This window comes from Leptomonas pyrrhocoris, assembly GCF_001293395.1.
Source record: "Leptomonas pyrrhocoris isolate H10 chromosome Unknown, whole genome shotgun sequence".
Classification (NCBI taxonomy): domain Eukaryota; phylum Euglenozoa; class Kinetoplastea; order Trypanosomatida; family Trypanosomatidae; genus Leptomonas; species Leptomonas pyrrhocoris.
The window spans coordinates 74105-89532 of record NW_015438368.1 but is presented as its reverse complement, the minus strand read 5'-3'; the positions used below and the strand labels follow the sequence as shown (position 1 = coordinate 89532).

Here is a 15428-nt window from a genome sequence, read left to right as displayed (position 1 = left end):
CGTGCAAAAAGGGAAAGGGTCTCTCTCATCATCGAAGGCCACTGTCACTCGCAATGACGTGGACACAAGATGCAGTACGTGATCTCCTCTTAACCACACAGAGAAAAGAGATGTGCTCTCGGTAACCCTGCAGCAAGGCATTCAGCATAGAAAAGAATATTGTTGTCATCATTATACTCGTGCAAAGAACATCAATGCAGCGTCACAAACCCCCGAATCGTTTGGCCGCGATTCACGCCAGAGGAAGAGAGCTTGGTGGTAGATGCACGGCTCCCTTGCGAAGCCAATCAACCAAAACTCACAGAAAGACCGGCAGAGAAGATGGGAAAGATTCGAAAGAATAATCCCCTAAAAAGAAAAGAAAAGGGAAAGGCGGATACTAAAGAAAGAAAAGAAAAATCATGAAATGACGGGGAATAGCAAAAAAATAAAAAGAAGCATTTCACAGGACATGAGAACCAATCTGCGATGCATCAACAAAGAGGCGAAGGAGAAACAAGAACGCTCTACACACTCGTAAAGTAAAAGTGCTGCACCCCGTGAAGGACGGTCTCAAGAAGAAAGAAAGAAAAAGTCCCCCTTTTTTCCTGTCCTTCATCTTTACCAGTTCAGCTGCGAAGATGCGGTGCGCAACGGAGTATTTGCTGTGGCGTACGACGCGAATTCGTCGCTGTCCTCGTAGTGACTGAGCTCCTCGAACCAGAAAGAAAAGGCAGCGGTGGACTGCAGGCTCTCCACCTCCGACTCCGTCGAAATCGGCTCAGAGAAGTCCGCAGCCTCGTTCGAGTCCTCCGCGTTCGCCGGGGATGAGGGGCGACTGCCATTCTCATAAACACGGGTTGTTATTGGCGGTGATCGCAAAGGGAGGTACATGGAGGGCATCGCACACATGCTGCGCTCGGCAGCGTTGTCGGCATCATGCTGGCGTACGGTCTGTCGCTTTCGAGCAGCCTGCCCGTCGTCGTCGCTGCAGTGGAGGCGCGCCGACTCGGTGCCCTTCTCCAAAAACAAATACCGCAGCGACATACCACGCGAAAGTCTGCGGTGAAATGACGATGGCTTCGTCCGCGAGGGGTGCGGCGGAGTCGTCTGCGTAATCTCCGGCGCCGCCTTGCGCACCAGCAATGGAGGTATCATCGCACAGCGTCGAGAATTGAGTGTTTGTAAGGGATCCGGCTGTCGCGACACAACTGCATCGGTGGGACGCAGGAGTTCGTTTGCCGTTTTCGTCGTAGAGCTGCCCCTCACGGATGCGTCGGCTTTACCCGCGGACGCATCCGGCGGTGCCGCAGCGGTTCGTTGAAGCGGAGGGAGTGCCCTGGACGATGCAGTAGTCCTTCTCGGGGCCGCGTTAATAGTCCCAGCAACCCCCTCTTCACGTTCGCGCGTGAGCTTTTGTGGTGACTTCAGTCTCTGCTGCCGGTCGTCTTCTTGAGGTCGCTTCACGGATTCTTCAGGTTTTCCTGCAATGATGTGCCGTTGAGAGATGTGCGTCATATTCCTGTTGTTGTGCACAGATGAAGTGCTTGTTAGGTGTTGAGGAAGTGCTGGCTGCGGTAGTGGTGGTCCTCCAGCTATTGTTTCTTTCGGTTTTGCCGGCGCTGCATCGGACACCTTCGCGGTAACTGGATCGGATGCCAATTTTGTCAAAACTGGACGTGACGCATTTCTCGGCGACGACCGCGACGTGCCCTCGTTCTTCTCCTCCGAAACGTCTTCTGTCGCTGCAGGCGCAGCACAGTGGAGAGAAGAGAAGCCGCCATAGTTGCTGCTCGTAGTGTGCGACTGCAACTCTGCACTTTTCGTGCTCGCCTCTTTCTTCGTTGGCGCGGCAGGCGAACTCGTATGAGGCGCTGCATTGACCCCTGCCGCCATCGTCTCCGTACGAGTAAGCCCCACAGGCGCGGCGGCCGGCGGCGACTGCACGACCCCGCGGGACGAACACTTCTGCACCGCCGCTGGCGGGCGCGCCTTCCCGAGCGGCTGCGCTGTCCCGTTGGTCGCCACTACGGTCTCCGTGTGGGTGAGTGGAGTGGGCTGGGTGGCGGGCGGAGACGAGCTGATGACCGACAGCAACGGTGACGGTTGATCTGACTTGGAAGGTCGCGAGCATTCCTGCAGCATCAGGGTAAGCTCCTTGTTGAAGAGCGGCTCCGCGGTCTCGTCCCACCCAAGACGTGTGCAAAGATCCTGGTGGGCCGTGTAGAGCTCCAGAAGTGTTGCCTGCCGAGATGCTGGCATGCGCTCGAATTCGCTGCGGTAACGCAGACACTGGGGAGGGAAAAAGGTGGTGATGACGTCCGTCACATCCAGCAGCAACTCCATCTCTCGCCGTTGCTGCTGCTGCTGCTGTGTGCGGGGCCAGGCACACTCTCCCGCCACACTGGTTCCTCCATTTCTTGGCGGACTGACTTGCGCGCTCGCCGTGGCGGATGGCACCAGCGCAGGACCACGTTCCGTTGACGTGGAGGTACTGCACTGCGGTGACGCAGATCCTTCTCTGCGTGTAGCGGTGGAAGAGAGAGACACCTCATGGGCCCGAAGGTGGCGGACTTGCGTCTCCCTCAGCGGCCGCGGTGCCAAGCGCCTGCCCAGAGAGTGGAAGCGGCCAGCAAAGAAGGCAGCTCGTCGGTACGGCGCCGTGACGACTTCCTGCGCAAAAGCACTTTCTCGCCCTGTTACACGCTCGCCGGAGCACTTTGAGAGCAGTCCCTCTGCCCTCCTGTCGTTAGCCACCACGGTACTTCCACAGGTTGGAGAAGGGGCGGGGCAGGCGTTCGACTTCTGCTGCTCCAGCGACGTCTGAGATCTTCGCTTGTCGTCCGAGTGCGTCTCCGACGGGTTCGGTGTCGGGAACCGCGCGACGCGCTGGAAGGTGGACTCCTCCAGAATCGTCGGCGCATGAACGTCCTTTCCGTTCGCCTCAAACGGGTCTGGGGTCTGCACGCGTGACACGGCGCCGTCGACGTCGTAGAGGGAGCCGCTGCCGAGTCGTGCGCGGTGCCGGCCGACGGAGAACACCGGTGGTGGCTCGTCCGAGCCCTGCGACTGATTTTGCGCCCACTTCGGTACGGCAGTGCTGCATGTCCGCTTCTGCTTTGCTTTGCCGTCGCCCTCGTCTTGTTCGTCGACGTCGTGCGCTGTCGAAGGCTCCGGCACTTTTGTTGGGAGTTCCTCCACCGCTCCTGCTGCGACCCTTATTGCTCTGGGAACTGTCTGTGGCACTGCGCCCCCTTCGTCCTCCTTGTTCTTAGGTTGTTGTTTCTGTGGTTGCTGCTGCTGCTGCGCTGCTGCTTCCGGCGCCTCCATTTTCTTTCCTTCTTCCTCTGCACGACGCAGGTCCTCTTGCGCCTTCGCCTGCTGCAGCCTCCTGGACTGCTCTAGCACGTTTGCTATGGCCCTCGTGGCGTGCTGCCTCTTGGGCATGTCCACAGGGCGCGCCTCCTTCGGCATTGGCGCCATCGGCTTCGTTTTGCCACCACCCTTGTCTCTTGCACTTGCCTTCGTGTTCCACAGGTGCGGCTCCGTTTTTCCGCTCTTGACGTTGGCTGGCGGTGAAGCACTTTGATGCGCCTCACCCGCGGTGAGACTAGCGTTCACCATTGCGGCAGCGACAGGCACGCACACACGTACACCCACCCACCCACACACAGCGGGGGTGACAGAAGATCGATGAGGCTCTTTCCTTCCCGCCAGTTAAAGCGCGTCCGTAGCGGCGTCGCCACTGCGTTCGCCGATTCGGAGTCTTCTGCGGAGATGAGAAGCGAGAATCAAAAAAAAAAAACATGCAGGGAAACGGAGACGCCAAACACACGGATAGGTTGACGAGAGGAAAGGCGGTGCAGTAGAGAAAGTGTCGCTGTGGCAAACATCGTGTAAGGCACCACTTGGAGAGGAAGGCTCATCTGCGCAGCTATTGAGCGCGCTGTACGCGCCTTCACAGGTGGGGGTACCGTAACCTGATGGCTCCCCTGAGAAGGACGCGCAGAAGCGCCACATACGTGCGATCACGTCATTTTGGGGGCTGCCTTTGCATAAAAACCGACTTGTAGACCCGGTTAAAGCTTTCGATAGTGATGCTCCGTAGTAGAACAGCTTATTGGATCATCTATCGTCACACTGTACGGTCAGCATCTGTATTTGCCGCCACTGGCATAACAGTTCTTTCTTCATTTCCTTCGTTTTCTTTGGGGGTTGCCTTGAGAACGGCAAAAACGTCTTCAACATTCATAAAAAAGGAGGGGGGGGGGCAGGTACGGCCAGCTGGGAAATCGCGAGACGCATCAAACACCAACAAAGAAAGAGGGGAGCAAATATGTATACCAATAACAGCCAATCAGAGAGAAAGAAAGAAAGACGAACTAAATTGATCTGTACAGCGATGTATTAACGAAACTATTTTATCAGGCAAGAATCGCACGGCTGAATGCAGAGGAGAAGGGAGCAACACCAACAAAAAGGACAAGGTCAATCAGACGGCACGGGAGAGAGAGAGAGAGCACCACACCTTTGTATATCGTACGAAACGACACATAATAAGCACCACCCTCGACTTTCCCCTTCCATGAAAGCAGGGTGGATTCCAACACGCAACCGTCACGCACCTCCCCCCCTCCCCCAAAATAGCAAAGGACCGCTACGACAACAAATTAAAAAGCAAAAGAAAAAGAGGGTGCAGCGAGCAGATGAAGTCAACGGCGCCGAGATTCCTCCTTCGCACCGCTTTCACAACGACAGGAGCAAGGCGTGCAGACCAACCAATCGGTGAGTGGAAGACACCGCAATGTTGAGCGACAAGACCACGCAGGCGTAAAATGTCAAAAACGAATGTGAATGGCGAGAGGAAAGTCGAGAGGCAGACATGGCGGAAAATGAACAAGTTGAAAAAAGAAGATAAATGAAGGACAAAAAACGCCTGGCTGAAGTCATAAGGAAAAACAGGAAAACCCAAAGGGTGTGTAAGTGCTTCTCACCGGACATCAACACCAACACCAACACCAATAAAAACCCGTGTTGGAGGCAATGAAGCCACACTCATACGGTCGGAAAATGAAACATAAAAGTTCACTGGCCTCCAAAAAAAAAAGCAAAACATGAAAATAATGGGTTGGACCATAAGGGAGAGGAAAAGAAACACACACCCGCGTACGTGAAGTATTTCTTCTTTGCGATTCGGACAAAAAGGCGATGAAAACACGAGAAGAGGGGAGAAATGCTGATCACCCCCACACATACACACGTCTCATAAATCTACGGAAACAGAGGGAGTTGATGCTTGGTGCGAGCACCAACACGTTGATGTCGCGAAAAAGGCGGAAAGAGAACCACCACCACAACAACAAAAAAGAGGGCATCCCATATGAAAGACTGGTGGCTCCGCTTCATCAACCTTCAGAGGCATCTGACGCCACTGCGCACAAACAGGGTATACACACTCAACAGAGAACAGCAAACGAACTAATAGTAACAAAGCAATAAATGGGAAATAGGCGCATATTCACATTTCTTTAAAAAAGGGAAAATAAATAAAAACGTGGGAGCATTTACGTTATTCGATAGACACATAAATACGTCAGGCGTACGAGCGTCTTGCAGTTGGCGCGTCCACAGAGTTCAAATCGCGCGCGAGAGAGACGAAGAAACGAACGGTTAAGCCTAACATAGTATTAATAATAATAGTAATAATAACAATAGTAATTCCAGCAAGCGGAGAGAAGTAATAAATCTTAGAGGGAGAATGAACGATGTCAGGAAGAACTCTACAAATTTAGGCAGTGCTAAGTACAAGAAGTGCGCTAGAGAGAAACAGAAAAAAAAGGGTTCCAACTCTCAATGAAAACAGCTACATCAACAACAAAGTGACGCTGTAAATGGGGGGAGGGGAAGGGGAGCCTGTTCACGCCTTGAGATGCCTGGAGGACCGCTTTGCACGACGATCTACCATTTGCTGCGGCCGCGTGGAGCGAAGCAAAGGCGCCAGCACTACACAAAAGAAAACGCGGGAGAAAAAAGAGAGGAGAGTGACACACACAAAAAAAGAGGCAATCACTTTGTATGCATACATCAATCAACAACAAAGAAACAGCAAAAAACGCCCGGAAACGGCCTCGTACCCAACAATGGAGCAGAAGAGGAAGGGGAGCAGAGGAAACACTGCACTCCGCGGAGACCGTTTTCGTGCAATGCAGAAATAAATATATGTGAGCGAGCAACAACCCATGAAAACGAATCCGTGACCATAACTAACGCCAACTGCACCACCCTACACTCACTCACACATACAAAATGAGAAAGAAGAAGGTGAACCAAACCAACGAGTACGCGACAGCTACAACGCCGACAACGACGCTGAACACTGGAGGGAATTAAAAAACTTTCGAAATGCAACAAAGCGGGAGAAGCACATTACGAGGGGAAAACGATGAAAACACATCAACGGAAAAATCAACAACAGCAGAAAAAACACTTCCCCGAGAAGATTGAAAAAAACAACTAAAAGGGAGCACGTGAATTACGGAACACATACGCCGTGCAGCCCAGTAGCGGTCCATTTGAACAACAAAAGGGGGAAAGAAAGGAAGAGACGTTCGCCGCCGTCGGTGTGGCGATTATGAAGAGGCAGCTCTGTTGTCCAAAGGCGCGGCGCCTTGCGCGTCCCCTTCAACGTCTCGCAATACGCCCACACCAAAGTCTTTGCTCATCTGCCGCACTTGTTCCCTCCGTCGCCGTGGGATGGCCCTCGACATCAACTGCGAACTCGCCAAGGCCAGTTCCGCCTCCTTCTCACCCAGCAGGAAGGAGACGGATCCCGTGGCAGGCGTGATGTCCTGCGGACCGACCGAGCCGGTGCGAGAGCGAAAGCTGCTGTTCTTCACTAGAATGGAGTCCACCCTCTTCATCGGTCGCAGGTCTGCCACGGAATTCTCCAAGTCGTCCCCACTTGGAGTCTCTTCCTCCTCGTCAGAATCATCATCATCCTCGTCATCCTCGTCATCATCGAGGTATACACGATCCTTGGCGTTCATCTTCGTGGAGTCCCTTTCGTCCTCGCGACGGTGATGGTGGTGAGGTCGGGAGGCGACGCCGCTCTCGGATCGCTGTAGCGGGGAAGAGCGATCATCGTCGTTCGGCGTAAAGCTGCGCACCTTCTGTCTGCTGGATGCTTTCTCGGATGTCGAAAACGCTGGTGAAGCGGAGCCGGCGTGCGCCCCGTTGACGCCTTTCTCCGTGTGGGCAGAAGAAGAAGAGGCAGAAGATGACGAGGAGGAAGCCAGCGCCGGTGCGGCGTCCACTAAGCTCTTTCCCGCTTTGGACTCGTTATTGAGACGGCCGGTAGCTGAGGCAACTCCGGGTGTTGGGGCGTTCGTTTGCGTCAACGCGTCCTTTGGGGACTTCGACGCAACGGCCGCCGCTGCGGCAGCGGCGTTGACAGCCCTACTGCCACGACTTTTACTCCTTCTGTGGCTGCCGCCGAGTCTCCTTTCCTCGGAATGCGTGGCGACGAGTCTCTCAACCCCCCTGACCTCTTCCTTCTCCACCTTGTTGTGTGTTGCGAGAGATGCTGCAGCGATCTTCGTCGTGGAAGGCACAGAGGAGTCTCCGCCGGTCTTTCCTTGGTCTCGACTGTTTGGCAGCGGCGCAGAGGCCATCGCAGCCACCGCACTATCCTTCGTTTCAACCTCCTGCGGTGATGCCGCCCGGCTGAAGAAGCGCAGGTCATACGGCTCCACCTCGTCATTTTGCGCCGCGAACTCGGCGCCGTTCTTCTTCGGTTTGACGGCCTCGTTGTCCAACTTCGACGCCGGCGCATTCACTTTGCCGAGCCTCGCCGTGTTGGGTGCGGCGCGGGGGCCTACGTGCGATGGGATCTGTTGTGTGTGTTGTAGGGTGGCGACAAACGTCTTCTGCGGAGGTGCGGCAGCATTCCAAGTGGACACCACACCATACCTGGAAGATATCACAGGCATTCTCGTACTCTGGCCGGTGCCTCGTTTGTCGAGCATCGTACTTGGCTTCTTGACGGACGTTCCTGCCGTCGCGTCTGCGGACCGCCGCGTCGCTGGACTCGCTGTGGTGCCTCCTCGTATCTGTGACGGGCCCGCTAACGTCGCCGTCGTTGTTGTGTTGACACCCTTGCTTGTGCGTCTCGGTTGACCTAGCATCGGCAGCCTTTCACCCGACGACGGCTTCGTCGTGGCGACGGCGGTGTTGCCTGCCGGCGACGCACGCTGGACATCGTTCATCGTGCCGAGTCCCATGTCCCACGCGGCGAAGTCGTTAACGATATCCGTTGCGACCGATGTTTTCTTCGCACCTGGCACAGCGTCAGGAAACGAACCCCGCAGCGGCGATGCCCGGCCTTCGCTGACGCGGTACCCGCCGATCGAGGCCTGCAAGCCAAAGCTGTAACTCTCCTCATTTGTCGACACGCGATCGGTCGACTCGGTGGGCGAGGAGTTGTGGAAGTCGATCTCCGGTACGCTGAACGACATTTCATTCGAGCGTAGTGAGTGCTCCAGCACGCTGCTCGGCCGCGGCGGCGCACTGGTCGTGGTTTTGCGGTTGCAACGCGCAGTAGCAGGTGGGAGGTGCCTGTCGGGATCGGATGCCTTCAACGAGCGAAGTGCACTGCGGGCACCGTTAGGACCCCTCTGCGGGGACGGCTGCCTATTTGTATTGAAGGAGGGACGCGTGTACGCTGCCGACTGCGGCTTTCGCAACGGGCCTGCAGCGTCGTCATCACCACTGCTGTCTCCAGAATTCAATCGCTCGTTCGTACCACTACGCGATGATGCGCTGGACGTGTCGGAGATGTCTCTACTGGAGAGCGATCGCGATCGTCTACGCTGGCGACGCTTGTACGCTTCCTTGAGCGATTCCACGTCGAGGCCGCATGCCACCGCATTGCCCATGCTGGAGAGGGGAGGAGAAGAGTGCTGAAGGAGAAAGAAAAAAAGAAGGACTTTGCTACCAACGCACACGAGTCTGCGTGTAAGAAGGAGGCAGTCCACGATCTTCGTGAAGGACAATAGGAAGCGGCGATGGCCACGGCGAATGACAGAAGGAAAGAAGAACAAGGAAAATAGCTGCACTTCGTTTTATTCTCCTCCGTGCAGAACAGACAAGAAAAAGCCTCTATAAGGAGAATCAATGAGAAATTAGCGAGGAAAAAAAGTTGCACTTTACTGACCGCGGTGAGCGAGGAGTGGCAACCGCACAGCCCATGCAAGGCCGCGTTTGGCACTGCAGGACCCCCCACACCGTGAAACGGTGGCTGTCACACACACACACACACACACAAATGCACAGAGACTTCTTGCTTTCGTGGCCAGAAATCAAAAAGTTCTTTTGACAACAGAGGATATCAGCGGCGCCGTCTTCTCCGGTGTGCTACAGTGCTGAGAAACCAAAAATCGATGCCGACCGACACACACACGGTAGGGAGGGGGGAGAGAGAGGGGTCCGCTGGTTGCTGGCCAAGGTGCACTGGCTCTTGCAGAGGCAATGCCGCTTCCGTGGAACTAGGTAGAAAAGAAAACGCTTTGTGGCAGAAACAACGGTGGAGACAGTTGCACGTATTCCGCTATAAAGAAGAAGAAAACGGGTGTGCGGTACAAAGGAACGCGTAAGCAAATGCATTACGTGCGAGCGGCAGCGTGAAGAAGGCAAAGGGACGAGAAGGAGAGGTGCGTCACCGTTCAGTATGGGAGGTGGAGAAGAAGAGCTATCGGCATGTAATCGTAATAATAATAGTAAAAACATCGTCTGTGAGCCGTAGCAGCCGGTTGTCGTGCGAAGAGAAAACACGCCCACACGCACACCCACCCACCAGCCCGTGCATCGGGGGTGAGCGCTATGGACGCCACCCAAGAGAGGTCGAAAAGGTGAACTCGATAATGTAAGGCACAGCCTTCAATGCGCGCCAAAAAACAACAACAGCGAGGTTGGACAACAGCAACTTCGTATCTCATGTTTGTTTTAACACTTTCAAAGTGGCTTCTATATCAAGTTTGCAGCGGGGTTAAAGAAAGACGGGAAAAAGAAACACGCACGATGCGCATGAGCAGCGCGCCAAGCGCCGTCAGCACTTCTTTGGACGACCAATACAAAACGGAAACTTCCAAAAAGCAGTTTTGATGGTAGCACTTGTAAAACCACTCTGTGATGAGGTACGACCGGCTACGGTCAAGGGAGAGTAGAATAGTTACCAAATGAATGTCCAACACGGTCAGTGAAAATGAGAGAGAACACATAACGAAGGGACACGAAAAAAAAAGAAAGCAAACAAACGAAATGCCCCGCGCTGTGGCGTTGGGATGAAAAATGTTTAGAAGTTCAGACAGAGCGGGTGTTTGTGCTCACGCGTCGGCGGCTCCGCCTTCGAGTTGAATACGTGAAAGAGAGCGTGACCGCTGCGGGGTCTTCATTGAGGAGTTACCGAAGGCAGCCACCCCCACCATTTTCCGGAACTTCCATACATGCAAAAGTTAATAATGTTGCCAAGAAGAAAACGAGATTCAGCCGATCCGCAAAGAGAGTTCACCGCACCTTACCATATGTCTATATATATAAATTAAGTGGGCGAAAACGAGCGACTTGAATAGAGTATCACAAGTGATTTAGAGGCCATGCATATCAACGTTGATGGCCTGCGGTTACTTTCGAGTTTTTCAATTGCTGATCTCGTGCAATGCAGTTTGTAAAAGAGGAAAATGAGTCGTTCAACAACAACAACATCGAAAAGAGAGAATGCTGTGCAGCAACGGTGCGACTTGTCTGACCGTGGAGCATTCAAAAGGGAAAACAGACAAACACTTGCTTTTGGAGTAGAGAGATGTTGCGGTGCAGCAACCCTCTTTTCTCCACACACACACAGAAGAAACACCCACTAACTCCGCGGTTGGAAAGGACTCAGCTACTGTGAACTCTGCATCGCCAGCGGTGCTTGATCCTCTGCCCGAGCACAAGGCGCCGACCAGCTTCACAGGGGGTTCGCTGCGGAATCAAGTCTTGATTGCTGTGGCCAGCTCGGGCTTCAAGAGTGCATCAGGCTGCTGCTACTGCTGCTGTGGGTGCCGCCTGCGATCATGCATAGATGTGCTCCGTGCGGCCTCTGTCAGGCTCCAATGGCGCACAGGGGAAATCACCGGTGGCGGCGGCTGCGTAAAAGATATCCGTTTCGTCGCTGCTTGGCGCATCTCGTGGGGCGAATCGCTGCCGACCACAGGTGTAGTAAGAGTGTTGCGACGAGGGTACTCGCAGAAATCATTTTCTGGCGAACACAATGCCGCGCAGATGGCATCGGAGCTGAGCGCACGTTGTAAGGGTGGCGTCTCGTCTGTGGTCGGCGTGGTCGCTGCGGCAACGGCGATGGCAGCCGCCGGTGAAAGCATAGGTGACAGGGTGCGAATCGGCGATACACCACGCGTAGCGTCGGGCTGGTCGGCTGTCGGCACTCCCATGAAAGGCCTTTTCGCCGTCGTCTTCAACAATGGTTTAACGCGTGTTAGTTCCTCGGTTCTCGATTCGACGCCCCCCATGTGCTGCCACGATGTCACTCCCACGCTGCCGCTTGGCAAGAGTAGGAGGCACTGGAGAATCCCCTGTGCCTACCGGTGGCGGCACCGTTTGTTCTCTGCGCGACATCAGCGCAGGGCTAAGACGGATCCCTTTGCCACAGCGATCACGGATACTTTGTGAAACCAGTAGGTTTGCATCGCTCCCCTATGTGGAGGTCTCGCCCTCCTCTCTGGTGTTGCCGGCTGTGTCGTTCTCCGTTGAGTCCAACTTGCGTTCAAGCGCACTCCTACTGGCCGTGTCACAGCTCTCCTCCCTGTGCGAGAAAGCTGTCTCGCCGTCACCACCACCGCCGCGCAGCGGGGCAAAGAGATGAGGTGTGGTAGACACCGCCCTCCGTGATGTGCGCTTTGCAGCGTCTACCGCACCCTCAGCGGGCGTGGCATCCGGCGAACACGCAATGTCCTCGAAATCGAGGTGCAACGGGGTCAACACGTCCTCATGTGTGTTGTCCACAGGAGACACGACACCCCGTGGACAGGGGGCGTGAACGGCGTGTCGCTTCGCGTGCGCACCACTCACTGCGGCATCCGCTGTGCTGACGTTGCGCAGACGACCAGAGTCGTGCACGTCGTGGTCTAAGGTGCTCTTCAGAGGCAGGGGACCGGGAGACTCTGCAGCGCTTTCGTCAGATACCGTGCGGACCACCGCTGCTGTGTCTTCGGTGTGGAAGTGAAGGTTTTTTGGGGCAGAGCTTTTTGTTTCACAGCGGCCGGGCTCTGCTTCGCCCCTCGACTTGTCTTCGCATGTCACCGGCCACACACCTTCAATTTCCAGGCCGCTGATATCAACGCCGTGCTGGATGCGACGAAGAAGGACTCTGCTGCGTATCGGAGGCCGTGCGCCACTGCCGTCGTTGCTCCGTCCCACCGCCCTTATGCTTCTGCGAGCGACAGGGGTTTTCTGCTCTCGTGATGGAATGCCGGTCGGGGGCGGACCGGCTGCGCTGCCGCTTGCGGCTCCGTGTGGTGCGAAATCGTCTTTCCGTTCTGCAGGCGGGTGCTGCACGGGGAGGTGGGAGGCGCCGTCGTTTGACAACGCTATTGGCTCCGCCCAGCTTCTGCTCTCCTGCGCCTTGGCGCCGGTGCAGCACGCTACGCTGCCGCCCATTTTCCCCTCAATAAGAAAAGCCCCTGTTGACGTGGAAAACAAAAAGAAAGAGAAAAGCGGAAGGCAAACGACCGGTGTAGTATCAGTCAAGTCGAAGCGAAGAATCACCAAGGCAGAAATGCCTCCAATAGCGGAGACACAACCAAACGCAGCGATCAAGCAACAAAGAGCAGTGCTACAACCACCACCACCAACAACAACAGCACAAGTTTGGGAAAAAAAAAACAGTTCTGATAACAAGCGAGAGAGAAGCACGAAGGGAGAGCAGCAAAACCGTGCGGGAATAACTGTAATAAGACGAATGATTGTCAGCTGCTGCAGACGCGCCGGAGCAGTGAATAGCCAGCGCTTTCGTTTCGTTTTGCCTCGATGCCGACCTCACAGGTTCTTATCAAAGAAGTAATGTGCAAAATGAAAAAGCACACACACACACACAGAACAAAAGACACGAGGGGGTAAATGAAGGGAAGGAGTCGAACGAGAAAAATAAAGCTAATGATACTTTAAAGGAACATTTAATTGAGAAGAAGAACAAAACAAAGAGAGATGTTGAGTGCCGTCCTTTAAACAATGGGAAGAGGGGGGAGGGGTACGAGTTATGGGGATTGACTTCCGCGCTGCACTCGGAGCCGTAACTGCCTTGACAAGAAGGGAAAAATAAATAAAGAAGGAAGAGAAGGAAAGAGCTGATGTTTCGATCACGCAGTTGCAATAAAAACTACAAAACAAAAAAGATAAGCACATCCTAGAGCAAGCAACAATGGAAAAAAAAGGAAAAAGGGGAGCAGCGTCGATAGCTGGGAGGAGCACGACAGCGAGAGATGCTGTCTTTAATAGTGTCAACGGGCGCAGGAAAGCAGATGTGTAGTGAATTGCAGTTGTTGCATATCGGTAGAAATATCGAGGCACGTCAGAGTCGCCGTTGAGCAGCACTTACAGTTTTTTTTTGGTATACCTCAAAAAAATGATGTTATACCTCACCACGCAATGCAAATAAGCTTCCAAGCATTCAGAGACGACCGAGGCAAGGCGTTGCTTCCCGGTGTTCGTCTACGGATCCTTTGAAGGCCTGTTCGACAGTTAGCACGAGAGATCCAAAGATGCGAGAGGCTGGAAAGGGAGGATGAAGGAGAGGTAAGTCGGTGTATTTGTATGTGACCAAGTACAGAAAACAGTGGATAGCGGCCCTCGTTCACGGAGCAGGGAGATGCCACGTTGGTGCAAAAAAGCGAGGGAGAGCGAGGGAGGGAGAAAATGCGGAAAAGAGGTGCGTTGAAGGAGGAGATGCGTAAATACGTTTTGCTTTGCGCTGTAGAGAGAGAGCATTTGGATGCCACAACACGATGACGACGTCATCCGAAAGGAATGCCACGGAATCTGCATATACACGGCGTGTCCGCTGTGATCAATTGAATACCGCGGACACCTTTGTTATTCTATTCGGAACCGTGACAGTTCAAACGAGGGTAAATGGAGGTACCAACGACGGGGAAAAAGAAAGACGACCTACTGAAAAAGGAGGGGATAAACTGCTGCAGCGAGACGCTTACGTTTGCTTTCTTCAAGTCCTTCGTGTGAAGCAGCGGCACCACACAGAGGGGATTGACACACACGAACACGGAGCGTTGCTGGAAGCGGCTGACCTTCACAGTGAATAGGGGAAAAAGAAATCAAAAAGAAAAAGAGAGATAACCTCAGTAGAACGCAGTATAACATATAAAAGAAGGTTACAAAAAGAAGAAGAGGACCAAATCACAGCTGAATTGCGATGAATTTGCATTAGAACGCACACCGAGTACAAAGCAGAAAAGCCGTTCTGCACATTCGCCATCTGCGCATGTGGGGAAAGGGAAAATGTCCAGCTTGCAGAGACAACGTACGGTAAAGGGTGGTTGGGGTGGGGGTGGAGGGAACCCAAAGAGCGAGAACGATAGAGTACAAAATACGATAGGAGGAGCACGACGACGGCGGAAGCGCCATGAGAACGCCTTCCATCTACGACGTCAACACAGTTGTTCGATTTGCCTACAACAAAGACAGAAAACTGAAGAGGTGTAGTGGCAGGGGCGGTGTGCTCATAAACAAATGAGCCAATACGACAGCAAAAAAAAGAAAACAAATCGGAAGAGAGAAAACGATCTGGAAAGAGCAATTGCCGTAAACAGCAGAAAATATGCAAATTTAGCACTCGCAGCAGCTGATGGTTGATCGAAGTACACGGTGAACAGACGTCGGCAGTACGTTTCAATCCACCACTACGAAGGAAGATGATCAGCAACAAGAGGGGCGAAGCGCCATAAGGTCCACTGAAACCCAAAACAAAAGAATAGATATATTAACTGTCACCTTTGGTATCTGTATTGTCGCGGAAGAAACCGGTAGCCACAGACGCAGCGTTGCAGAGGAACGGGTGGGGAGGGAGGGGCAAAGGATTCACAAGAAAAAGAGAAAGTTAGCGTAGTCCACGTGCTAGAGAAACTGCGTGACCGTGTCATTCAGAGAACACAAAGAAGATTAAAAACACACACACGAAGAGATGCTCGGAAATGAAGCACGGGAGAAAAGCACGCACGTACGCATACACACGGGAAAAAGCAAACCAACAACAGCAGAAAGAGTTGTCGCAACTGAATTGGCTTTACGTGACTAAAATGGGCAGGAAAGCTGGCAAAATGCCAACACAGTGAAGTGGAACAAATCAAAAGAGGAAAGAGAGAAGGAAAACAAGAATAGCAGAGTAC

At 53.7% G+C, this 15428-nt stretch overlaps 3 protein-coding genes across 4 annotated transcripts; all 3 read right to left on the bottom strand.

Moving 5' to 3' along the window:
• Positions 1–600: 600 nt before the first annotated feature.
• ABB37_05849 (hypothetical protein) lies at positions 601–3603 on the bottom strand (the record flags this gene model as incomplete). The annotated part of the gene is made up of 1 exon (XM_015804025.1): positions 601–3603. The coding sequence occupies one exon, from the start codon at positions 3601–3603 to the stop codon at positions 601–603; it is 3003 nt and encodes a 1000-aa protein (XP_015657159.1).
• A 3005-nt stretch (positions 3604–6608) lies between these two features.
• Positions 6609–9585, bottom strand: ABB37_05848 (hypothetical protein; the record flags this gene model as incomplete). The annotated part of the gene is made up of 1 exon (XM_015804024.1): positions 6609–9585. Exon 1 carries the CDS (start codon positions 8910–8912, stop codon positions 6609–6611), a length of 2304 nt encoding a protein of 767 aa, XP_015657158.1. The 5' UTR covers positions 8913–9585.
• A 2139-nt stretch (positions 9586–11724) lies between these two features.
• On the bottom strand, positions 11725–13799 carry ABB37_05847 (hypothetical protein; the record flags this gene model as incomplete). Of its 2 annotated transcripts, none has more annotated exons than XM_015804022.1 (1): positions 11725–13799. In XM_015804022.1, the coding sequence occupies exon 1, from the start codon at positions 12685–12687 to the stop codon at positions 11725–11727; it is 963 nt and encodes a 320-aa protein (XP_015657156.1). In that variant the 5' UTR covers positions 12688–13799. The 2 variants fall into 2 exon arrangements, with proteins under 2 accessions (XP_015657156.1, XP_015657157.1); XM_015804023.1 differs by having other exon boundaries at positions 11725–12712.
• Positions 13800–15428: the final 1629 nt, after the last annotated feature.